Here is a 26,619-nt window from a genome sequence, read left to right as displayed (position 1 = left end):
GCTGTCAACTCTAATTAATGCCAATTGGTCAACTGTCATCATTGTTTCATTGGAACTCAATAGAGGTTTTTCAGTGCCACCTGATCGGATTCCCAAAACAAGTCTTTAGAAGGGGCTCATTGGTAGCATTCCATGTTACATTTAAACATTTAAATAGGAGCCAGGCGTGTGCAGCAGCTGCCAAAAAAAGCCAACACAGTTCTAGGCTGCATCAACAGGGGGATAGAATCAAGATCACATGAAGGGTTAATACCACTTTATAATGCCTTGGTAAGGCCACACTTGGAATACTGCATCCAGTTTTGGTCGCCACGATGTAAAAAAGATGTGGAGACTCTAGAAAGAGTGTAGAGAAGAACAACAAAGATGATTAGGGGACTGGAGGCTAAAGCATATGAAGAACGGTTGCAGGAACTGGGTATGTCTAGTTTAATAGAAAGAAGGATTAGGGGAGACATGACAGCAGTCGTCCAATATCTCAGGAGTTGCCACAAAGAAGAGGGAGTCAAACTATTCTCCAAGGCACTTGAGGGTAGAATAAGAAGCAATGGATGGAAACTAATCAAGGAGAGAAGCAACTTAGAACTGAGAAGAAATTTCCTGACAGAATAATTAATCAGTGGGACAACTTGCCTCCAGAAGTTGTGAATGCCCCAACACTAGAAGTCTTTAAGAAGATGTTGGATAGCCATTTCTCTGAAGTGGTGCAGGGTTTCCTGCCTAGGCAGAGGGTTGGACTAGAAGACCTCCAAGGTCCCTTCCAACTGTGTTATATTCTATTCTATGTGGTTGTTAAACTGCATTTTTAAAGGGGAAAACTTTGGCTGGCTGTTCTTGAAGAGTATATACAATTCTACACAGAGGTTCACAGGTTTGTATTGTAAAAATTAGGCTGTTTATGCAGCCGAGAACTATGTTGGCTTTTTTTGGCAGCTGCTGCACACTGCTGGTTCATATTTAAGTGATTGTCCACTAGGACTCCAAGATCCCTCTCACCAGTTACTACTATTGAGCAAGCTACCACCTATACTGTACCTGTGCATTTTGTGCAGAGGTGTACATGTATGTGCACATTGGTTTGGGGTTATTGTCAGGCATGAAGAATCACAACGACACAATAACTTCCGGTTAAGCGTATATATTTCTCATGCCTAAAGTAGCTAGTCAACTAATGGTCAGCACTAGGTGCTAGATAAGAGTTAACAGAATTCAAGGAAGGTTGGAGTTCTTAGACCCTTTGTGGGAACATAATAATTCTATGCTGATTTCTCTCTTGATTCCAGCACCACATTCTGCCTTGTCCGACTCCTACAGTTACTGAAATAAAGTTTGAGCGTCTTCCTCCCTTCTGTCTTCTCAAATTCTTATCCTCTCAGACTTCTAGGTTTGGACAAACCTCAGTATGTTCAGGAGTGGGATTCAGCTGTTTGGACCAGTTTGGGTAAACTGAATGCTAATTTTGCATCTGGTTCGCTGAACTGGTAGTTAGAAGGACTGGCTGGCCCTACCCACCCTGGCCCTTCCCTCCCTCCCACCCTGCCCCTCCCCTCCCAAGAGTCTCTACGCAGCCCATTCATCATGCCAGGTAAATGCAGGGCCCACGCAGAGGCTCTGGGAGGGCAAAAAACGGGCCTCCCAGAAGTTCTGGAAGTCCAGAAACGGGCCTGTTTCCAGCCTCCAGAGGCCCTCCAGAGCATGGGGGAGGATGTTTTCACCCTCCCGGCGGCTCGACGAAAACCTCAGGAACCTGGGTAGGGTGAAAAATGGGCCTTCTGAAAGTCTGGAAACAGCCCTCCCGGAGGCTTGAGGAAAGCTTCCAGAGCCTGGGGAGGGTTAAAAACAGGCTTCCTGGAAGTTCCAGAAGTCTGGAAACAGACCTATTTCCAGTCTCCGGGGGGCTCTGGAGCCCAGGGGAGGCTGTTTTCGCCCTCCGGAGTCTCGAGGAAAGCCTCTGGAGCATGGGGAGGGCAAAAGTGCCCCACCCCTGCTATGGTGCAGGGGGCCAAGTAGGCCACACACCCCATGGCCACGTCCACCCAGCAACCAGGCAGAAAACCAGTTCCTAAGATTTTTCAAGCCCACCCCTGAGTATGTTGGATTGATTATTTAAGCCTGGCAATCATGAGCCTACAGAAACCATGGTTTGGGAGCTGGAACAAGGCAGCATTGGGTTTACAGCTTGCTCTCGAACTAATTTAGCACATAAAGTTGGAAGAAATGGCACCGATGGAATGAAGATAAACTAGGACTTGTTAACCAACCAGAAACAAAATATTTCTACTTCAAGGAAACTTTACTTTTAAAAAGAAATGAAGTGCATTTAGATGAAGAGTGAGATGGTTAAAGCGGAGGGCAGCAGAGGCCCTATAGGGAATTGATTAGTACCTGACCTATTTGCTAAAAATAATGTGAGTCTCCCTCTCTCCATTCCCCCAAGACAGAAGATTAAATGGTTTCCCGAAAAAGCATTGCACAGAGGATCAGTCTGGCAGAATGCCCACTGGTGTCGGATGGGATGTGGTAGCAAGAGCAGGTGGGAGGAAAAGAGATTTAAACATTACTGGGGCTGAGACATTCCCTGTCACCCTTGGTAACTGGCCTCCAGGCTCTAGAATGCATTTTCTGCCAAAGCTAAAATACACTGTATGAAGTTTTGCAGCAGAGACAGGAAAGCGGGCTCAGAGGCAGCTTATTCTGACCTAGGCTTCCCAAGAGCACGAAGCCAACTCCTGGTCCGGACAAAAAAACCCTTTTATTAATTCACTGTGAATTCTGCTCATTCACATCCAGCAAAGTCTTTCGAGGGAGGATTTACAGTCACAGACCTTATCTGGCTTGGAGAGCTGCCAGGCCGATATCTGCAGAACTTGGCAAGGAGTCTCAGAGAGTCACAAACCAATTAAGTGAATGAATGATCTCCTGCAAACTCCACTCCCCTTTTGCTCCTCTTTTATTTCCTCTGGGAAGGGCCATTCATCGTCCTCTTCTGGCCTTACTCCCAAGTCGACCCCTGTTCTTTACCTGTCCCCTTTGTCTGGCAAGTCTGTGCATGTGCACACTGGGAAGAGGCTCCAGCTGTTCATCTGCCTCACTGATGTCTGACTCTGAAGGCAGCTGATAACTGGCATATGGCTCTGTCCCCTTCTCTGCCTCTGACACAAAACCCTCATCAGGACCCGGATTGTTGTTGGGGGCAATATGCTGATTCTGTAAACCGCTTAGAGAGGGCTGAAAGCCCTATGAAGCGGTATATAAGTCTAACTGATATTGCTATTACTGCTATTCTCCAGACTCCAGGACTGACCCATGTTCCTCCCCAACCTCCTCACTCTCCGAATCTGCTGCCAGCTCTGCTGATCGGCCACAACACAGCTCTCGGCTTGCATTTATCACCTTTGAAGAGCAGAGCAAGCAAACAGAATGCACACATGCACCGTTAGCCTTCAACTTACAACAGGACATATAGTAACTGTTCAAAGTTACAACGGCACTGAAAAAAAAGTGACGTATGGCTATTTTTCACGTGACAACCCTGAAGCCGGCCTAACGGTGGCCATTTTCTTTCTGTAGCTTTTCTCTAAGCAGGTTTCTCTTCCCTTCGCTTCATGGCTGACGCAGCCTGGAGCTAAGGAGCCAGGGAGGGAGGTGTCGAGATAGCTGAGGTGTTACAGCCTAAATAAAATTCTTTCCCCTGGGAATCAAGGACGTTCGTGCAGGTGTTTGAAAAGTGAAGAGTGAGGTCACCTAGACTACATGCTGAGGTCACTGTACTTCATCCTGATTGGATCATGTGACTGGGGACTCAGGGGAGGGAGTGACAAAGCTTTACTTTTAATTGAGAGCCGAGGTGGCGCAGTGGTTAGGGTGCAGTACTGCAGCCACTTCAGCTGACTGTTAGCTGCAGTTCAGCGGTTCTAATCTCACCGGCTCAGGGTTGACTCAGCCTTCCATCCTTCCGAGGTGGGTAAAATGAGGACTCGGATTGTTGTTGGGGGCAATATGCTGACTCTGTAAACCGCTTAGAGAGGGCTGAAAGCCCTATGAAGCGGTATATAAGTCTAACTGCTATTGCTATTGCTATTGCTAATTGGATATAAAACAGGCGGGAACTTAGACCCTGTTTTCCACCAAGACTGTGCCAAGTTGATATGTCCCCCTAAAATGTTCTTTGGGGAATATACCTGTCTCAGAGTTCTCATTGAAGAGGATGTATTACTTCGAACCTTGACATCATGTGGAGCCCCAGTCCGAGGCTCGTCATTACCTGTGGTGGTGAGGGGGGGGAGAGATTGACTATGGGTGGCCTCCAGAGCAGTTACCTCCATTGCGACAGAGTCTGCAGAACCTGCAGAGACCTGAAGCAGCTGCAAGGGACTAACACCGGCGATTAATGGAGGCGTCACTGGCTGATAATGTCACGTCAGCGCTGCGCTGCACCAGTGCTGCGCTGCGCAGCTGGGTGGGCTGTTTGATCTAACTGCAATGCACTCCTGCAATCATCTGCGAGAGAGAGCAACACTGGATGGTGGCTGCTTGAACCGACCAATGGGAAATCAGCTGCTAGAGGGAGCAGTACTGGATGGGGGCTACTGGGACCCTATAAGAGGCGCTGGAAGGCGGAGGCTCCCAGCGCTGGCTTTATTTGGTTATCTGAAATCGTTGTGTGCTAAGGTCTTAGTCTGTAGCACGAATAAAGCTCAGAGGTTTACTCGCAAATAGAGGTTCCTGCGCATTTCCTGTGCTGAGGTGGCGCAGTGGTTAGAGTGCAGCACTGCAGGCTACTTCAGCTGACTGCAGTTCTGCAATTCGGCTGTTCAAATCTCACCGGCTCAGGGTTGACTCAGCCTTCCATCCTTCCGAGGTGGGTAAAATGAGGACCCGGATTGTTGGGGGCAATATGCTGACTTTGTAAACCGCTTAGAGAGGGCTGAAAGCCCTATGAAGCGGTATATAAGTCTAACTGCTATTGCTATTATTGCTGCACAGGCTGGCCTAAACCAGCTGAGATCTTGTTGAAAGGGATGTATTACTTAGAACCTTGGCATCATGCTTGTGACCGTTTCCACATCCTCACGGTTATGTGATCAACATTCAAACACCCAGCATCAGTTGTAAGTCGTTTTTTTTTTAGGGAACTCCGAAAAGTCACTCAGTGAACAGCTACAAATTGAGGACTACCCGTATTATGCTTCTCCATGGGATCTTATCTCTGAGAGTCCGGTTGAGCCAATGCATCAAAATAAAGACTGGCACAGAAATGCCAACTACCTTGCCTCTACTGGTCCTCCTTAGAATGAGGGGGTCAGATTACCTGGTTCCACGAGATATTCATAGTCGTAGCCCAATTCCTTGGATGAAATGAAGAATTCCCCGTTCCTATAGAGAGGAATGAACGGGACCATGAAATATTCCCGGTTGTGTCCAATAGGAGCGTTGGCCTCGGGGTAGTCTTGAAGCTGGGGTTTGTGTCTCCGGAGCCACTGTTCATAAATGCTGTGGGAGGAAAATGTGATATGAATATTTCAACGAAGGAAACAACGGCGCTTTTCTGATCTAAAATAGGTAGGAATAAATGTCCATGCGGTAGTTGGTCCTAGATTGATCCAGATGCAGGAGCTCAACCACAGGTTTCCATGAGAATGGTGAAAACACCTACCTGGAGGGTCCACTGGAGGACCAGAAGTCCATTAGAAATTCAGAAAGTCTTGGGCACAGATGGTCCTTGACATAACCTGCCAGCTAGCCTGCTGTTTGCTGCCACAGAAAAGGGTGTATGGATCAGTGGAGAATTTTTCATTGCAGCTTTGCAACTGCGGCCTAGACTTTGCTTATCTCTCCAAGATCATTTCTTCCAACTTTGGTATGCAGCAGTCCTCTGGTTGACTAACTACAAGAGGGTTGGTCTATATCAGGGGTCGGCAACCTTAAATACTCAAAGAGCCACAAAGGTCCTAACCAGAAGCCCCCCCCCCAATTTAATTCTGGAGTTCACCGGAAGTCTGGTTCCCCTGCCATAGAGTCTCCTCCCAGAATTCTTTTTCCTCTATCTGTCCTAACCGAAACCCCTATCAATTGCGGAGCTGACCGGAAAACCTACTCCTTGCCATAGAGTCTCATCCTAGTGTGCTATGCTTCCCCCTCCTAATCAGAAGCTTCTCTCAAAATTGTGGCGGCAACAGGGAGCTGCAGCAGAGGGATGAAAGGGCCACATGTGGCTCCAGAGCCACAGATTGCCAACCCCTGATCTGATCTATACAGTTTGTTTCAAGTTGCTGTTTTCACGCGCTTTGCCTCAGATCTTGCCTGGAACTTCTTGCTTTCGGTTCATTCCTAGTAAAAGTACTTTTCTCTAAATCTATGGAGCTGAGGATTTTTCTTTCTTAGGAAATGGACAGAGAGGCAGCTCTGACACAACCGTAACAGATCCTGTCTTAAGACCCTGACGGTTTTCAATCAGCTCAGTCATGTCAGTGATTCAATTTTATGACCTCTTTTTGCAGTGGTCGTCAAGTGAATATGGCAGTCATAAAACTAACAACAGTGCTCCTTAAATGAATGCCATGATTGTTAAGCGGACTGATCATTCGCTATGGCATAGTTTTGCTGAAGATGGCAATTAAGATGTGGTTTTGAGCAAAAACATCCTGAGAGGCGGTGTGATCGTGGGGGTTCTGCAAATGGGCATAAATGTTGTGTTGCTGAGTGCCTGTGGTGTGGTTACATGGCTATTGGGGAGGGCAGCTATCAGAACTTTGGAAGTGAGTGAGAACTCCCTCCTTCCAGGTATGTCACAACTTTGAATGGCACTAAACATTCAAGTAAACTCAACAGTGCACAGAGCCACTGATTAAACAAAAAATGAAAGTTAATAAGGCAATATGAATATGCATAAGGTTGCCGACCCCTGATATAGACCAACCCTCTTGTAGCATATGTATGCTAAACGTAACCAATATGATTAATAACATCTCAGCTTTATTAGGTAGAATGTGGTGATTGATATAAAAAATAGATTGAAATATTGAATAACTAAACGACAACTCGAATAAGCAATAATGGAAGATCTTAATGTAATATAAATGTTGGGATTAATATTAGTTACCTAAGTTTGTTAAATGAAACAAATATAATTGCTAATATTTTACTCATATTAAAAGGTATGATAATTAAGTATGACTGGTATAAAAAAAACATATTGAAATACTGAATAACCCAACAATGAAAGATTACAATTTAATATAAAGATGTGTATTACTATTAGCATTATATAAGCTTGTTAAATGAAGCAAATGTGATCGATACTAATTTGCTAGTATGAAATGTATGAGACTCACTATTCACACCACTGATATGTTTGTAAAAGAGAAAAGAGAAAAAGCGTATTTAAAAAAAACATTCAAATAAACTCTACAGGTAGTTCTCAATTTACAGCCATTATTAAGTGTCCATTTGAAGTCACAACGGCACTAAAAAGTGACTTATGACCATTTTTCACACTTAACGACCATTGCCGCATCCCTGTGGTCATGTGATCAAAATTCGGACACTTGGCAACTGGCGTGCATTTATGACGGTTGCAGTGTCCCTGGGATCATGCAATCCCCTTTTGTGACCTCCTGACAAGCAAGTCCAAAGGGAAGACAGATTCACCTAACAACTGCAGTGGTTCACTTAACAACGGTGGCAAGAAAGGTCGCAAAATGAGGCAAAACTCACTTCACAAACTTTCCTGCTTAGCACAAGAAATCTTGGTCTCAGTTGTGGCTGTAAGTTGTATTGTTCTTAAATTGGAAGTTGCTGGACTTCTTAATAAACAACATTTCTTTTTGTCTCAATAAATCTTGTTAAAGTGGCAGCGTGAGATTGGTGCCTGAGAAAGAATTGCTCTTGTGCTGCGCCAAGGTACCTGATCAGTCACCACGAATAATCATGAAAGAAAAATACAGCGAGTCCAACAGAAGCTCAAGAACTGCTTTAACTCTGTGGCTGAAAGCTAACAAAGAAACAGCAGTGGGATCAACCCAGTGGTGAAATTTGAATTTTTTTACTGCTGGTTCTGTGGGCATGGCTTGGTGGGTGTGGCGTGGCTTGGTGGGCATAGCAGGGGAAGGATACTGCAAAATCTCCATTTCCTCCTGATAAGATGGGACTTGGCAGGCAGAGAATAGATGGGGCATGACCAGCCAGAAGTGGCCGTATTAATGCAACCTTGGTTTGTGTTGGCTTTTTTTGGTGGCTGCTCTGATATATTGTTTGATTCAGAAAATATTAAAAATGGATTTAAAATTGAAACCAGAAGATATATTTTTTTAGTTTCATGAATAAGGAGATGGAGAGAAACCATGCAAAGAAATAATTTTGGGAGTTGGAGTCCACACATCTCAAAGTTGCCAAGGTTGAGAAATATTATTCTAGAGCAGTGTTTCTCAACCTTGGCAACTTGAAGATGTCCGGACTTCAACTCCCAGAATTCCCCAGCCAGCGAATGCTGGCTGGGGAATTCTGGGAGTTGAAGTCCAGACATCTTCAAGTTGCCAAGGTTGAGAAACACTGTTCTAGAGCCTTGATGAATTTCTAGCCACAAAATGAAAGAGGAATGGGCATTTTAGTCTTTCTTGTTATCTAAACCTTGTACTGTATTCCTTTTTGTCTTATAGCAAACTAGTTACTACTACACAGACTATGGAAATTACCATACCAGATTTTTAATGAGTAATTTGAACATCAAAGGGAATATTAATTACTGAAACAGTTACACAATTGTCTTGTGATTTCCAGTTCAACTCATTTTGCCAGCCAGACGAAGTTTCTCTCTCACTTCCATGTTGGCTTTCCTTTCTCAGGCTCCAGGCTGCTGGAGGAGGAACTGAATTTTTCACGGTGAGAATTTATGTATTTTGGGTACATGCTTTTCATTTAGCATAAAGTAATCCTATTAGCCAATGTAGGCTAAGGAAGTTTCTTTACAGGAATAAAATTAACATGGCTGGAAAACAAAATAAAATATATTTTAAATATCACCAATTATTAACCCCATAAAGCTTTACAAAAGCTGCATAAAAATAGGTTGGATTTAATTCTACATTCAGGCAAGAAAAACAAAATGCACAGGTACAGTATAGGTGTCACATTGCTCAATAGTAGTAACTGTGAGAGGGATCTTGGAGTCCTAGTGGGCAGCCATTTAAATAGGAGTCAGCTGTGTGCAGCAGCTGCCAAAAAAGCCAACATAGTTCTAGGCTGCAAAAACAGAGGGAGAGAATCAAGATCATGTGAAGTGTTAATACCACTTGGTAAGGCCACACTTGGAATACTGCATTCGGTTTTGGTCACCACGATGTAGAAAAGATGTGGAGACTCTGGAAAGATTGCAGAGAAGAGCAACAAAGGTAATTAGGGGACTGGAGACTAAAACATATGAAGAACAGCTGCAGGAACTGGGTATGTCTAGTTTAATAGAAAGAAGGACCAGGGGAAACGTGATAGGAGTGTTCCAATATCTCAGGGGTTGCCACAAAGAAGAGGGAGTCAAACTATTCTCCAAGGCACCTGAGGGTAGAACAAGAAGCAATGGGTAGAAACTAATCAAGGAGAGAAGCAACTTAGAACTGAGGAGAAATTTCCTGACAGTTAGAACAATTAATCCGTGGAACAGAATTTGCCTCCAGAAGTTGTAAATGCTCCAACAGTGGAAGTCTTTAAGAAGATGTTGGATAGCCATTTGTCTGAAATGGTATAGGGTTTTCTGCCTAGCAGGGAGTTTGATTAGAAGACTTCCAAGGTCCTTTCCAAATCTATTCTATTCTATTCTATTCTATTCTATTCTATTCTATTCTATTCTATTCTATTCTATTCTATTCTATTCTAATGTAATAACTGAAAATGATAGTGTGGTTTTTAAAAATGTTGCATATTGTATTACTCCTGGCAATTTGATTGAAGACTACTTAATGAAATATGGAACTTTACATTTCATAGGTATTTTCCTATCCATCATGCTATTCCCATTGGGGGCAAGAATGAAGGAGCCAAAAAATAATAATCTGATTTATGCCAACACCCTTTGACTCTTGTTCTTTATACCTTTCAGTCTTTATAATCTTTTTAGCTGCCATCACATCCATACACTGTTTCAATCTTTTCATTTTGTTCTTTAGAGCTTTTTAATTGAAGAATTAAATTAAATTTTAAAGAAGTCAGAACTGATTATCAACATCTTTTGTCATCTTCTATTCATGCCAGGAGAATAGACACAAAACTATTCAGTCACCCGGCAAAACCTTCGGTATCCTTTCCGAATTTGGCTTGGTTTTATTTTGCTGTTTCCTCCTCCACTATTTTTTTCCCAGTGGTCCCTGCTGAGTTAACAATGTTTAGGTCGCAAGAGAGAGATCTCCTATAGATCTCTCCCTATAGATTATGGTCCTATATGAATTTTCTTCCTTCCTCCCACCCTTCAATCCCTTGTCCTTCCTTCCTTCCTCCCACCCTTCAATCCTTTGTCCTTCCTTCCTTCCTTCCTTCCTTCCTTCCTTCCTTCCTTCCTTCCTTCCTTCCTTCCTCCCTCCCTCCCTCCCTCCCTCCCACTTCCCCTCCCTCCCTTCTTTCCTTCCTTCCTGTTTATATTTTGAAGAATGTCAATGATTATTTACTGCTCTGTATGCTGATGATTTACTGTAGGAAATAAGCCTCAAATATTTTTTTAACAATTGTTTCAAATGAACATTAATCCTGCTTTCATTGTTTGGATTTCCAGAAGCCTGTTCAGTTGTAGACTCTATAATTGTATATCTTTTAATCACATTTAATGTTACTGTTTGGTTATATGATTGTATTACAATAAGGCACATATGCTCTATGTATACATTAGTACAGCTAGTCCCCGACATACGACCGCAATAGCAATAGAACTTAGACTTATATACTGATTCACAATGCTTTTACAGTGCAGTCTAAATGGTTTACAGAGTCAGCCTCTTGCCCCCAACAATCTGGGTCCTCATTTTACCCACCTCGGAAGGATGGAAGGCTGAGTCAACCGTGATCCTGATGAGATTTGAACTGTCAAATTGCAGGCAGCCGGCAGTCAGAAGAAGTAGCCTGCAGTACTGCATTCTAACCACTGCACCACCACAGCTCTTAATGGACCCCAAATTTCAGTTGCTAAGGGAGACAGTTGTTAAGTGAGTTTTGGCCCATTGTACGCCCTTTCTTGCCACAGTCGTTAAGTGAATCACTGCAACTGTTAAGTTAATAACACAGTTGTTAAGTGAATCTGGCTTCCCCATTGATTTGGCTTGTCAGAAGGTCGCAAAAGAGGATTGCACGACCCCGAGACACTGCAATTGTCGTAAATATGAGTCAGTTGCCTAGCACCTGATTTTTGATCACGTGACCGTGGGGATGCTTCGATGGTCGTAAGTGTAAAAAAATGGCCATAAATCACCTTTTTCAGCGTTTTTGTAACTTTGAATGGTCATTAAATGAACTCTTTGTATGTCGAGGACCACTGGCAAGCGACATCCTCAATACTCCAAAAAGAAAGTGGTGCTGTTGGAAGCCCCAAGTCATCACAGAGCGCAGCCTACCTCGCAGGGTTGTTGTTCTGACAATAAAACAAAGGGAGGATCTCTTCATAAGGATTTTTGACTTCCTGGGGGAAAGGTTACCAACCAATCCAGAGGTGAAATCCAGCAGGTTCTGGAGAACCGGTAGCAAAAATTTTGAGTAGTTTGAGTAGTTGGGAGAACCAGCAAATGCCACCTCTGGCTGGCCTCGCCCCCCCCGTCTATTCTCTGCCTCCCATGTCCCAGCTGATCAGGAGGAAACAGGGATTTTGCAGTGACCTTCCCCTGCCACGCCCACCAAGCCATGCCCACAGAACGGGTAGTAAAAAATTTTTGAATCCTACCACTGAACCAATCCAGAAAAAAAGAAATCTCTTCTAACAAATGGATCTGTAGAAATGATCTCTCTGCTGTTCTTAACCTCCTATGGCTGTGATGGTGAACCTATGACACATGTGCCCAAAGTGGCACACAAAGCCAGGTCACACGGCACGCATGGCCTTGCCTGTTTGTCTTCCTGGTTTCAGGCGAGCATGCACATCCGATGATCAGCTGTCCTTTGTGCGCGTAGCAGTGCCGAAAACCGGAGTGCACATACATGCCAGCCAGCTAATCATCGGGTGTGCATGCATGCCAGAACCCAGAGCTTTGGCTTTTCCGAAGCATGGTCGCTTCACGCGCACGACAGTGCTGAAAACCAGCCTGTGTATGCGCGCAGGCCAGCTGATCATCAGGCACGAATGAATGCTAGAAGCCGGAGATTTGGCTTATTCCGGAGCACAGCACTGACAAGCGTGCACATGGCATTTCCACGCAAAGGTTACTAGGGAATTCTGGGAGTTGAAGTCCACCAAGCTTAAAGTTGCCAAGGTTCGAGACCCCTATCCTAAGGTGCTTATTTTGAGGCTAGAAATCCCCCAGGCAACCAGATCTCAAACCAAAACCAGCCACTTGTCCCCACTGTGCACAGGAAATTATGGTCAATAACCAACACAACTCAGTAGGTATATGCAGCTTCATGGTAATTTTCAAGTGGCTAATCACTTATTCCGGCCATTAGCTGGCAATTCCGGGCAGAGGGCCAGAGAAGGCTGGTCTGCTACATTTTGGAAATTCAATTTGTTGTGCATTCCAATAAACTCTAACTAGACCTGTGCTTCTCAGGCTAATGGGATTTTAGTGAGCCTGCCTCTAACCTTTGCACTCACCAAAAAGCTCTGTTATCCTTTGGCGCTGCAAAGCTACAGGGAAATATATATATATATTCCCGAAATAACTGGATAAAAATGTAGCACAAGTAGGATAATTGTTATGTAATTGTCTTTTTTAAAAAAATCCAAAATCGGGGTCAAACAGTCCAATAAAAGATGACAAAATTAGGACCCGAGGGTGTTGCTTTCTCTAACAATTACAATTGTTCTGTGAAGTGTTTGTGATTGCTGTACAAGTGTTCTAAAGAATAAAGGAAGAATCTCCTCTTTTTATTAGAGGAGGAAATGAAGGTGTGTAGTCCGCTCTGCCAATTTCTAAAAATACAGGAATAATATAGTTGATTATAAACGATGTATGTGAATAGATAGCGAGTAGTACTTATATTTAATACTTATATTTGGAGTTTCACCCTGCCAACAAAAGTGCGTATAGTCAAGGCGATGGTTTTCCCAGTGGCAATGGCTGGCTGTGAAAGTTGGACCATAAGGTAGGCCAAAGGATGGAGGCCTTTGAACTCTGGTGCTGGAGAAGACTCCTGCGAGTCCCTTGGACTGCAAGGCGATCCAACTGGTCAGTCCTAGAGGAGATCAATCCTGACTGCTCTTTAGAAGGCCAGATCCTGAAGAGGAAGCTCAAGTACTTTGGCCACCTAAGGAGAAGGAAGGACTCAGTGGAGAAGAATCTAATGCTGGAATGATGGAGGGCAAAAGAAGAAGGGGACGACAGAGAAGGATGTGGCTGGATGGAGTCACCAAAGCAGTCGGAGTGAGCTTAAATGGACTCCAGAGGATGGTAGAGGACAGAAGGACTGGAGGAACATTGTCCATGGGGTTGCGATAGGTGGAACACAACTTCACAACTAGCAATAACAACAGTGAAATTGGACAATATTAAGTAATTGGACTCAATAGGCTACATGGCCCAACTGTATGCTTTTAAAATTCTCTGCTTGCATGATCTTTATCTTATTATTCATTTGAATGCAGCCTTCTGTTTGTCTTTCCAAATCTCTGCAAAAGGCTTGAGTTGCCTATCCTGAATTTAAACTTCAGAAAGAGGAAGGTGAATAGTTTAGTTTGGAAAACTGAGAGCCAGAAATTTCCTCTGAGAATGAGAAAAGGAGAAACGTGTTTTTAGAGACAAAGAGCAGCTCCCTGCAGCTCCGTGCCCCGGAGCAGATACCAAACTGAGGCCAGCATCTAGAAATTCAGATTTGATAATCCATTCAAGACAGGATATTCTGAACAGAGGGAGGGCAAAGCCATTCAACCACAATAAGAATCGCTCTTCATTGCATCAGCCCAAGGTTCAATCAAACTTGATTCAGACAAACTTGACTGCACATGGGAGTCTGATGGCAACCAATAGAATACATTTCTTGCACAGGAACAGGTAGCTCAAGGCCAAGGCCCAAGAAAGGGTATAAATCTCTCCTCCATGTGTTCAGCTGCCCAGGGCCTAAAACCCATGTGGTCCTGTCCATCAATTAAACCAACTTTCCAATCAGCCTCCATGTTTCCAGGTTCTTTCTCCCCACTTGGAACTGAAGCCAGACGGACATTTCTTCCAACACAACATTCTTTTTTTAAAAAAACAACAACTATATCAATTCAACAATGAGGAGGAAATATAGCGTAGGTCAAACCAATTCCAATAAAACTGAGTTTTCAAACATCGCCAGGTTGTGGTCTCTTCCGCTTTCAGATAGAATTGACTTTTCTCTGTTATCACAAATGTAAGAATCTGCTCTGAGTAATACTATTCAGGTAATGTTAAACTGAAACTCTTGGGAAATGCAGGGATGGGGTGGAAAGGAGGATTCCATATAATCCTTTGAGCTGGATGGCATTTCTTGATAGCAAAAAGGTTAGAATGTTTGCTTTAGTCAGAGAACTAAAAGCAGAAGGAGCAACAGCTTGATGTGCATCTTTGAAGTGTGGTTTTTCTAATTTATTTATTTAAACTCAACTTTTTTTTTCTTTTGCTTTGTTAACATGGAAAATATTTATATGGTTAAAACAATTTAAAGGGCTTTACTAATTCAGAAGCATCAACTGCAACCCTAAACTCAATGACCCCATTTCTGCTTGATAAACTTGACGGACATGTTTCTGCTTATAACTGGACAAATGTAATACAGTTTTGTTCCTGGAGTCCAGTGGTGGGTTGCAGGTGGTACACCTCAGTATGGGCGTACCGGAGCCTGTCTGGACTACCGGATACCGTTCCGGTATATGGTGCTCTGGAGGGCCCACCTGCCCGCCTGAGCTCCTTACCAGTCTTTTAAGTCTTCGGCGCTTCCGTGCATGGCACGTACAGTGCCTGTGTGATGCTCCACTGAGCAGCTGGAGCATCGCAGAGGCTCGCAGAGGCACTAAGACGCAGGCGCGCACTGCGCGTATCCATGTGGATGCCGCTGGGCCCGTTCCAACCGTACCAGTTGGAACGGGATCCGGAAACCCACCACTGCTGGAGTCCTATGGAATTCAAAAGGTATATACAGAGACAGCTTTTTGCCTCACAATCAGGAGGCTGTGAGTTCGATCCTAGTTAAAGGCAGATATTTATCTCTCTGGGCACAATGAGAAGTTGCCTTCTGTTCCATTCTGCCTTTTTTCTGCATTCTATTCTATTCTATTCTATTCTATTCTAGTCTAGCCTAGCCTAGCCTAGCCTAGCCTAGCCTAGCCTACCCTAGCCTAGCCTAGCCTAGCCTTAGTCTTAGTCTTAGTCTTAAGCTTAGCCTTAGCCTTAGCCTTAGCCTTAGCCTTAGCCTTAGCCTTAGCCTTAGCCTTAGCCTTAGCCTTAGCCTTAGCCTTAGCCTTAGCCTTAGCCTTAGGCTTAGGCTTAGGCTTAGCCTTAGCCTTAGCCTTAGCCTTAGCCTTAGCCTTAGCCTTAGCCTTAGCCTTAGCCTTAGCCTTAGCCTTAGCCTTAGCCTTAGCCTTAGCCTTAGGCTTAGGCTTAGGCTTAGGCTTAGGCTTAGGCTTAGGTTTCGGCTTAGGTTTCGGCTTAGTGTCTAGTCTAGTCTAGTCTAGTCTAGTCTAGTCTAGTCTAGTCCAGTCCAGTCTAGTCTAGTCTAGTCTAGTCCAGTCTATCCCATCCCATCCCATTCAAGACACTTAACCTTAGAACGTAGTATGGTCTTCATCCGGCATTCTTTCTAGCATATTATCCATGGGACAACAATTCCTAAATAGATATAAAAAATAGCTAACATCTAGATCCTAGAATCTCTGCAAAGCCTCTCTTCTAAGCCATATGCAATATATCCCATTATTGTGATCTCTTTTATCATGGAAGATATAATATTTACCAGGAAGCGTCCAACTTACCTGTCAACAAAGGCATGGTGCAGGATGAAGATGGGATCATTGGCTGAACCTTGCACCTGAGACATGGAGCCATTCATGTAAATGTGTAGCGCATTGTGTAGACTACTCTGTGACAAATTAGATATTCCAGTACTTGGGCTCGCAAAGCCTGTAAATTAAAGAAAAACGGAGCAGGTGAGAAGATGCAGTGGTTAGACCTTACTTAAGAGTTTTCTTTGTGGCATTCCTTGCCCTTCCCCTGAAATTGGTTGGATGGCTGTGAAACAGAGGCTGTATTCAGATGTTTAGACCGGTTCAGGCAAGTGTAAATTTTGAGTAGTTTGGAGTATGGTAAATGCCACCTCTGGTTGGCTCCACCCTCCTGCCCATGTCGTTCCCTGTCCTATATTCCCTTGTTTTTTAGCTCAGCTGATTCACACCTCATAGCAGATTGCCAGGCCACACTTGGAATCCTGCATTCAGTTTTGGTCACCATGATGTAGAAAAGATGTGGAGACTCTAGAAAGAGTGCAGAGAAGAGCCACAAAGATGATTAAGGGACTGGAGACTAAAACATATCAAGAACGGTTGCAGGAACTGAGTATGTCTAGTTTAATAGAAAGAAGGACTAGGGGAGACATGATAGCAGTGTTCCACTATCTCAGGGGTTGCCACAAAGAAGAGGGAGTCAAGCTATTCTCTAAGGCACCTGAGGGTAGAATAAGAAGCAATGGATGGAAACTAATCAAGGAGAGCAGCAACTTAGAATGAGAAGAAATTTCCTGACAGTTAGAACAATTAATCAGTGGAATAGCTTGCCTCCAGAAGTTTTGAATGCCCCAACACTGGAAGTCTTTAAGAAGATGTTGGATAGCCATTTGTCTGAAATGGTATAAGGTTTCCTGCCTAGGCAGGGGGTTGGACTAGAAGACCTCCAAGGTCCCTTCCAACTCTGCTGTTGTATTGTAAGCCTGAGCCGAGATAAGAAACAGCTCAGCTCACCCCCACTGACACTGAATGCTTTGAATGCTGTGCCTGAGAGCGGAGCACAAGGCCGCGCGCCTGAAGTGCGCTTTCATAGAACCGGTAGGAAAAGATTTGGAATCCCACCACTGCTGTGAAATTCCTTTCACAAATTTCTGATCTCAGGCTGCTTGTTGCTGAATGTCCCAAAGGTGCTTTTCCAAAAGGCAAACAGACTTTCTTATCTTTTTTTCCTTGAAAAACAAACTTGAAGCTTCTTCAATGCTGAAGAACTGAGAGGGGCAAACTATTTTTTTTTTTTAGTAAAACATTTATTGTTAAAAGAAAAAAAAATTGGACATGGTGAAACCATCTTAGCGATCACTCCGCCATACAGAGTATAACACCGATCTCTTGAGTATTCAATACCCATTACTACTTGCTAATTATATATGCATACTTAACCTCTTCTACATGATTGCAGTTACAATTACATGATATATTACCTATATTGCCTCTTATTTCAACCTATGTATCCTTGTGCTTATTTACTATTTTCCAAAGCATCAGAAGGGAAGGCAAGAGCCAATGGACGGAGACTAATCCAGCAGAGAAGTAACGTAGAACTAAAGAGAAATTTCCTGATTACTTGGAACAATTAATCAGGGGAACGATTTGCCTCCAGACGTTTTGGTGCCCTATTGTTGGAGGCTTTCAAGAAGAGACTGGACAGCCATTTGTCTGGAATGGTATAGGGCCGGGATGGCGAAGTCACTTCCGGTTTGCTCGTAGAGCTGTTTTTAGTCCTCTGGAGCCTTCAGGGAAGCCCCCTGAAAGTCCCTGAAGGCTCCGGAGGACTAAAAATGGCCCTACGAGCAAACCGGAGTGACTTCTGATTTTCTCGTAGCAGGGGTGGGTTCCTGCCAGTTCTAACCTCTTCTATAGAAGAGGTTCCACAAAGCTACAGTGCCGTTTAGAACCAGTTCCAGCTTCCTCCCCCTGCCCGTCCGAACATCATCAAGATGAAGAGCGAGTGGAGGAATTCTGGGAGTTGAAGTCCACAAGTCTTAAAGCTGTCAAGTTTGAACACCCCTGGGGTTTTTTTTTCTAAAGGCTTAGGAGTGCAAGGGTTTTGTAACTTGACAGCTTTAAGACTTGCGTGCTTCAAATGCCAGAGTTTCTGAGCCAACATTTTGGTTGCTAAGCAAGAGCGTTGTTAAGTGAGTTTTACCACATTTTACAAGTTGGCCACACCCACCCAGTCACTTGACTGTCAAGCCACTCCCACTCAGTCACATGGCTGGCAAGTCACTCCCACCCGGTTGCATGGCCGGCAAGCCACTCCCAAAAATCAGGCCACACCTACGGAAGAGGTCCTAAAAATTTTTGAAACCCACCACTGGCTCATAGGGTCATTTTTCATCCTCCAGAGCCTTCAGGGAAGCCTCCGGAAGGGCCCTGAAGGCTCTGGAGGGCTTAAACCGGCCTTACGAGAAAACCAGAAGTCCGTTCCCAAATTTCCAGTTTGCCCTAAGGGCTGGTTGTTTTGCGCTCTGGAGGCTTCAGGGGGTGCAGGGAAGGCTGTTTTCGCCCTTCCCAGGCTCCTATAAAGCCTCTGTTGCCTGGGGAGGGTGAAAAAAGCATGCAAAAAATGGGGGGGGGAGCCCCTGTCATGTGCGCTGGTGGGAGTCGCACATTGCATTATGGGTGTGGCATGCTCACGCACGACCCCCCCCCCGCGCTCCCTCCCCGCTTATGGCACGTGAGCAAAAAAAAGTTCATCGCTGGTATAAGGTTTCCTGCTTGAGCAGGGGGTCAGACTAGAAGACCTCCAAGGTCCCTTCCAACTCTTATTCTACAAGTTCTTTGCATACAGGTAGTCCTTGACTTACGACAGATCATTCAGTGACCATTCAAGGATACAACGGCACTGAAAAAAGCGACATGATCATTTTTCACACTTACGACTGTTGCAGAAGCCCCATGCTCACATGATCAAAATTCAGACGCTTCCTATATAGTTACCGTTACAGTGTCCTGGGGGAATCATGTGATCATAGGAGAGCTTGTGGCTTAGACGCTAATACAACTGCCTATCATGTAAAAACAGCCCAGGTTCAAATCTCAGTAAGGTTGTTTAAGAGCCGAGGTGGCGCAGTGGTTAGGGTGCAGTACTGCAGGCCACTTTAGCTGACTGTGATCTGCAGTTCAGCGGTTCAAATCTCACCGGCTCAAGGTCGACTCAGCCTTCCACCCTTCCGAGATGGGTGAAATGAAGACCCGGACTGTGGGGGGCAAGTTGCTGACTCAATTTGCTAAAAAAAAAATTGTAAACCGCTTAGAGAGGGCTGAAAGCCCTATGAAGCGGTATATAAGTCTAATTAATAAATAAATAAATCACCGAATGCGACCTTCCAGCAAGCAAAATCAATTGGGAAGTCCGGTTCACTTAACAACCATCTTGCTACATTAACACCTGCAGCGATTCGCTTCCCAAGGGTGGCAAGAAAAGTCGTCAAATGGGGCAAACTCGCTTAACCAATGCTTTACTTAGCAGCATAAACGTTGGGCTCAATCGGGGTCATAACTCGAGGACATTTTTTTTTTTTTTGCAGCCACATCAAGCTGCCAGCACCCTTTCAGTTTCCTAAGCAAGGAACGTTACATTTGCCTCTGTTAACTTTTATTCCATTACTTTCTCATTTCTTTAACCTGTGAAGTTTAGGGTTAGGCTTTGTCTGCACAAGCCTGTGGGTTATACCTCTATCGATTATAATGCCTGTGGCAGGAAGTGTGGCTTAACAAAACAAGGGGAGCTGAAATGCTGATTCTATGCCCATTACTATGACCGTGCAGTTTCAGAGACATTATCTGAAAATCTGCATAGCCGAGGAGGCTGAAAAAAAGCAGAGGAGCTGCAGATCAAAGGAACGGAGTGAACAGTTTGAATATTTAACAGCTGCACATGTTTTTCTAACAATATTCTGGTGGGGAAAGTTGACAGCATTTTTGAGATAGCTCTGAGCTCAGCAGTAACAGACAGAAGGTGGTGCCTGTTTTCGAACATCAGTGCCTCAAGGAGTTGATGCTTCTAATAGTATCCAGGCAGGGGGAAAAAAGAATTAGAAAACCAGCTGTACAGCTAGTTGGTCTGTTGGGTGCAGTTTGAGGAGATACACTGATGGGACCTGAAATAGAATAGAGTAGGGTAGAATAGGAATAGGAATAGGGTAGGGTAGGATAGGTAGGGTAGAAGAGGAATAGGGTAGGGTAGGGTAGGGTAGGGTAGGATAGGGTAGCATAGCATAGCATAGCATAGCATAGCATAGCATAGCGTAGGGCAGTTTGATTAAATACACTGATGGGATCTAAAATAGAATACAATAGAGTAGGGTAAGGTAGGTTGGGGTAGGGGTAGGGTAGAACAGGAACAGGAAAAGGAAAAGGAACAGGAACAGGAACAGGAACAGGAACAGGAACAGAATAGAATAGAATAGAGTAAGGTAGGGTAGGGTAGGGGTAGAGGTAGAGGTAGAGGTAGGGATAGGGTAGGGGTAGGGTAAAATAGGAATAGGAACAGGAATAAGAACTAGAATGGAATGAAGGAATGGAATAGAATAGAATAGAACAGAATAGAATAGAGTAGGGTAGGGTAGGATAGGGTAAGGTAGGGGTAGAGGTAGGGATAGGGTAGGGGGTAGGGTAAAATAGGAATAGAAATAGGAGCAGGAATAAGAACTAGAATGGAATGGAATGGAATGGAATGGAATAGAATAGAATAGAATAGAGTAAGGTAGGATAGGATAGGATAGGATAGGATAGGGTAAGGTAGGGGTAGAGGTAGAGGTAGAGGTAGGGATAGGGTAGGGGTAGGGTAAAATAGGAATAGGAACAGGAATAAGAACTAGAATGGAATGAAGGAATGGAATAGAATAGAATAGAACAGAATAGAATAGAGTAGGGTAGGGTAGGATAGGGTAAGGTAGGGGTAGAGGTAGGGATAGGGTAGGGGGTAGGGTAAAATAGGAATAGAAATAGGAGCAGGAATAAGAACTAGAATGGAATGGAATGGAATGGAATAGAATAGAATAGAATAGAGTAAGGTAGGATAGGATAGGATAGGATAGGGTAAGGTAGGGGTAGAGGTAGAGGTAGAGGTAGGGATAGGGTAGGGGTAGGGTAAAATAGGAATAGGAACAGGAATAAGAACTAGAATGGAATGAAATGGAATGGAATGGAATAGAATAGAATAGAACAGAACAGAATAGAATAGAGTAGGGTAGGGTAGGATAGGGTAAGGTAGGGGTAGAGGTAGGGATAGGGTAGGGGGTAGGGTAAAATAGGAATAGAAATAGGAGCAGGAATAAGAACTAGAATGGAATGGAATGGAATGGAATAGAATAGAATAGAATAGAGTAAGGTAGGATAGGATAGGATAGGATAGGATAGGGTAAGGTAGGGGTAGAGGTAGAGGTAGAGGTAGGGATAGGGTAGGGGTAGGGTAAAATAGGAATAGGAACAGGAATAAGAACTAGAATGGAATGAAATGGAATGGAATGGAATAGAATAGAATAGAACAGAACAGAATAGAATAGAGTAGGGTAGGGTAGGATAGGGTAAGGTAGGGGTAGAGGTAGGGATAGGGTAGGGGGTAGGGTAAAATAGGAATAGAAATAGGAGCAGGAATAAGAACTAGAATGGAATGGAATGGAATGGAATAGAATAGAATAGAATAGAGTAAGGTAGGATAGGATAGGATAGGATAGGATAGGATAGGATAGGATAGGATAGGATAGGGTAAGGTAGGGGTAGAGGTAGAGGTAGAGGTAGGGATAGGGTAGGGGTAGGGTAAAATAGGAATAGGAACAGGAATAAGAACTAGAATGGAATGGAATGGAATGGAATGGAATAGAATAGAATAGAACAGAACAGAACAGAACAGAACAGAATAGAATAGAATAGAGTAGGGTAGGGTAGGATAGGGTAAGGTAGGGGTAGAGGTAGGGATAGGGTAGGGGGTAGGGTAAAATAGGAATAGAAATAGGAGCAGGAATAAGAACTAGAATGGAATGGAATGGAATAGAATAGAATAGAATAGAATAGAATAGAATAGAGTAAGGTAGGGTAGGATAGGATAGGATAGGATAGGGTAAGGTAGGGGTAGAGGTAGAGGTAGAGGTAGGGATAGGGTAGGGGTAGGGTAAAATAGGAATAGAAATAGGAGCAGGAATAAGAACTAGAATGGAATGGAATGGAATGGAATGGAATGGAATGGAATGGAATGGAATGGAATGGAATGGAATGGAATAGAATAGAATAGAATAGAATAGAATAGAATAGAATAGAATAGAATAGAATAGAATAGAATAGAATAGAATTATTTATTGGCCAAGTGTGATTGGACACACAAGGAATTTGTCTTTGATGCATAAGCTCTCAGTGCACATAAAAGAGCTAAGTGCTAAATCATGATCATCGTCATCATAAATACATTCATCATAAATCCTAAGACACAACACTTAGTGATAGTCATAGGATACGAAGTAAGCAATCGACATAATCATGCTAAGAAACTAAATAAAACAATATAAATCAGAAAGATACAAGCAGCAAAGTTATAGTCGTAAGTAGAAAAGGAGAGAGGAAATAGGAAGGATGGGAAGAAGAATAGTAATACAGTCTTAGTAAATAGTTTGACTATTTGGCAATAGCACTTAGACTTCTGTACCGTTTCAGAGGGCTTCATAGCCCTCTCTAAGTAGTTTATAGAGTCAACATATTGCCCCCCAACAATTTGGGTCCTCATTTTTACCGACCTCGGAAAGATGGAAGGCTGAGTCAACCTTGTGCTTGGTGAGAATCGAAATCCTGGCTGTGGACAGAGTTAGCCTGCGATCCTGCATTCTAACCATTGCGCCACCACAACTATGCATCACAGTAATGCATAGAAATAGGGCCCAGTTTAGTGATCACGGAGTCATAGCATCATTTAAGAACCTCTTGGATTCAGGTGTGAAGGCAATGGCCATGGTGACTAAAGAGAGATAGTGAAAATTGCTTTTAAGACAAGATGTTCTCTTCCATTCAGCTTCCTGGGCAATTAAGCCCAAAGTTTCTGTGGCTAAGCAAGACATTGGTTGGGTGAGTTTTGCTCCATTTTATGACAGGCATGAAATCCTCTTACCTTCGCTACCGGTTTGGAAACGGGAGAGTGTGCGTGCGTGTACTCGCTTCACACACAGTGCTTCTGCACATGCGCAGAGCGCCTCTGTTTTACGACCTTTCTTGCCGTAATAGTTAAATCCCTGCAGCTCTTAAGTTAGCAATACAGGCAGGGGTGAGCTTCAAAAATTTCAGCAATGAGTTCTCTGCCCTGTTGCTGGATGGGGGTGCCCATGGTGGGCATGGTGGGCATGGGCGTGGTGGCCTAGTCAGCCTCCTGCACTATGGTGGCAACAGGGGGGCATTTTTGCCTTGCCCAGACTCTGGAGGCTTTCCTTGAGCCTCTGGGAGGGTGAAAATTATGGAGGCTGGAAACAGACCCATTTCTGGCCTTCCAGAACTTACGGGAGGCCTGTTTCCCCCCCCCCTTCCCAAGCCTCTGCGCAGGCCCAGCACTTACTTCACATCTAAAACGGGCTGGAGACTCCTGGGAGGGGAGGGGGGAGGGGAGGGGTGGGCATGGCCAGCCACTGGTGGGATTTGGAGGTTTTCTGAAGTGGCCATAATGTTTAGCTACGTCTTCTCCCGAACCCAGGCGAACCTGTAGCAACTCACCCCTGAACACAGGTTGCTAAGTGAATCTGGCTTCCCCATTGACTCTGCTTGTCAGAAGGTTGCAAAAGGGGATGGCATGACCCCGGGACACTGCAACCGTCATAAATAGGAGTCAGTTTGCCAAACGTCTGAATTTTGACCAGGTGACCATGAAGATGCTGCAATGGTCATAAGCGTGAAAAATCACCACGAGTCTCTTATTTTCAGTGGCGTCGTAACTTCAAATGGTCACTAAGCGAACTGTTGTCAGTTAAGGACGGCCTGCATTGTTTTGACAAATAACTCGAGGCAGCGAACATCTCCAGCCCACCTTCCTCCTCCTACGCCGCGGCACAAGTCATAAAATATTATCTAACACGGTGGCTGCGCTTGATCTTTATTTTATAAGTGATTCTGTTTTCATTCGCTCTAGGTGTGAGAGCCACAGGAGAGCCAGTGGCCTTAGGAGAGTCTATCTGAATGCATAAACTAGGTGGGGGAGAGACGGAGCTGCCCCGTGTTTGCTTTTTGATGTTTAATTCTGAAACATGTCACGTCGCTGGTCGTGTTGCTGGAAATAAGTGTACAAATAAGAGTAACCATTTGCTTTCCTTCAGTTGAATACCAGTCGCCCTGGGGTGGCTCACATTTGATCTGCAAAAAGCTCCCTCGGTGTGACATGATAGCAGTCTTCCAATATCTCAGCAGCTGCCACAAAGAAGAGGCAGTCAAGCTATTCTCCAAAGCCCCTGAGGGCGGGACAAGAAGCAATTGGGTGGAAACTAATCAAGGAGAGAAGCAACCTAGAACTAAGGAGAAATTTCCTGACAGTGAGAACAATTAACCAGTGGAACGACTTGCCTCCAGAGGTTGTAGGTGCTCCAATACCAGGGGTGGGCTGCTGCAGGTTCGCACAGGTTCGGGAGAACCTCTAGCTAAGAATCTGCCCAGTTTGGAGAACCCTCAAATCCCGCCGCTAGCTGGCCCTGCCCAGCCTGATCCTCTCCTCCCAGGAGTCCCCACGCAGCCCATTTGGGAAGCCAGGTAAGTACAGGGCCTGCACGGAGTCTCAGGTATGATGAAAAACGGGCCTCTGTTTACTTTTATTATTTGTATTTTGTTTTTTTATGTTCCCCTTTTCCCCCTTGAATTGTTCGCCGCCCTGAGTCCTCCCGGAGAAGGGCGGCATACAAATAATAAAATTCTATTCTATTCTATTTTATTCTCCCAGAGGTTTCCTTCCTCAGGAGGACCTCTGGAGTCCGTGGAGGGTGAAAACGCCCCCATCATGGTGCAGGAGGCCAACCAGGCCATACCCACCATGGCCACGCCTACCCAGCAACCGGGCAGAGAACCCATTGCTAAAATTTTTGAAGCCCACCTCTGTCCAACACTGGAGGTTTTTAAGAAGAGGTTGGACAACCATTTGTCTGAAGTGGTGTAGGGTTTCCTGCCTAAGCAGGGGGTTGGACTAGAAGACCTCCAAGGTCCCTTCCAACTCTGTTATTCTATCCTATTCTTTTTTTAAAAAAAACTTGTTCTGCCTAAGTGACGGATTCTATAAGATTTTGTGTAGATTTAAGAGGCAGAAAGGTCCAAGAATTTATCACTGTTTGCTCCTCAAGATCCCTATGGCTCCCATCTTGATTGTGTTCTCTACGTTTTTGAAAAGTTGGCTCTGCTTCCAGGTGTTTGAGTCCTTCTGAGGGTTTTGTTGGATGGGTTTTGCCTGCTACTTCTAGACGTATATGATCTTTGCCTTTTCTTTATGTTTTAAAATGTAAGCTGGCCAGAGACAGCTGGAATTGGCCAGCTGCAAATAAGCAAGCTGATTGAGCGAGATTTTAATACCCTGATATAGTGACTGTCATACTGGATTTGTGCAACAGCAATGGATTTTCGTTTTCCAAAATCACATAACCTGAAACCTGGCTCATATCAGGAAAAAAACAACAACACATCCCTATGAAAATGGACAGACGATAACATTATTCTGGTTTGTCATGCAGTCAGCCAGATGTTCACTGGATTTGGCATTTTTATCCACTTATGGAGACTTTCCCAAGGATCTGGGATAATCAACAACAACAATTTATTATTATTACAGACCAGCAACAAACCTGGGATAGAAAAATGTGGTTGTGTGATGGTCTCAAAGATACCGTCTCAGGATGGAAGCTGTTCCATGTTTGCACTTGACTGATGGTGAATTTTTTCAGCGCTGATGGTGTTTTAGTGATGTTTCAGATGTTTTGGGATGACACTCAAGGCGCCTATTACTATTAGTACTATCATGGCTTCCTTTTGCCACAGTGGTTCTATTTCTATTTGTAGATCTTTTACAAATGTCTCCAGTTCCTTCTCTTCTCTTGAGGAGGGCCTTCTCTGTGGCTGCTCCGGCCCTTTGGAACGAGCTCCCCGTGGTGATTCGGACCCTCGCCACCCTTCAGGCCTTCCGGACAGCCGTTAAGGCCTGGCTGTCCCAGCAAGCCTGGGGTTGAGTCCCCCCCTCCTACTCGAATTTGCTGTGCTTGCTGTGCTTTTTTAAATTGTTGTATCACTGTCCTGTTTGTCTTACTTTCTGTATTTGTTTTTCCCCTTCCCTTGGTTTTTGTTCAGCTGCCCTGAGTCCCTTCGGGGAATAGGGCGGCTTACAAATCGAATAAATATCAAATACCAAATTGAGTTCGATTCAAGGCTGAGTCAATGTTGAACTGGTGAGGATCGAACTCCTGGCAGTGGGCAGAGTTAGTCTGCAATACTGTCTCCTAACCACTCTGCCACACGTCTCATCAAGTAAGCAAGTAGGA

The 26,619-nt window shown here is 44.3% G+C and overlaps 1 protein-coding gene across 2 annotated transcripts in view; it reads right to left on the bottom strand.

Annotated features, from left to right (window-relative positions):
- The window catches only part of TYR (tyrosinase), a 63,345-nt gene that overhangs the window by 5,840 nt on the left and 30,886 nt on the right, over positions 1 to 26,619 (bottom strand). For both annotated transcript variants that reach the window (XM_087722071.1, XM_087722070.1), the window contains exons 3-4: positions 16,112 to 16,259; positions 5,312 to 5,493 (exon numbers count right to left, since the gene is read on the bottom strand). In XM_087722071.1, the coding sequence (XP_087578197.1) occupies positions 5,312 to 5,493; positions 16,112 to 16,259 (330 nt within the window). The remainder of the gene's footprint in view (positions 1 to 5,311; positions 5,494 to 16,111; positions 16,260 to 26,619) is intronic.

This window comes from Thamnophis sirtalis, unplaced genomic scaffold, assembly GCF_051295495.1.
Source record: "Thamnophis sirtalis isolate CommonGarterSnake01/CBP01778 unplaced genomic scaffold, rThaSir2_p1.2 scaffold_8, whole genome shotgun sequence".
Classification (NCBI taxonomy): Eukaryota; Metazoa; Chordata; class Lepidosauria; order Squamata; family Natricidae; genus Thamnophis; species Thamnophis sirtalis.
The sequence above is the reverse complement of the archived record's forward strand: the minus strand, read 5'-3'. Positions and strand labels throughout refer to the sequence as shown.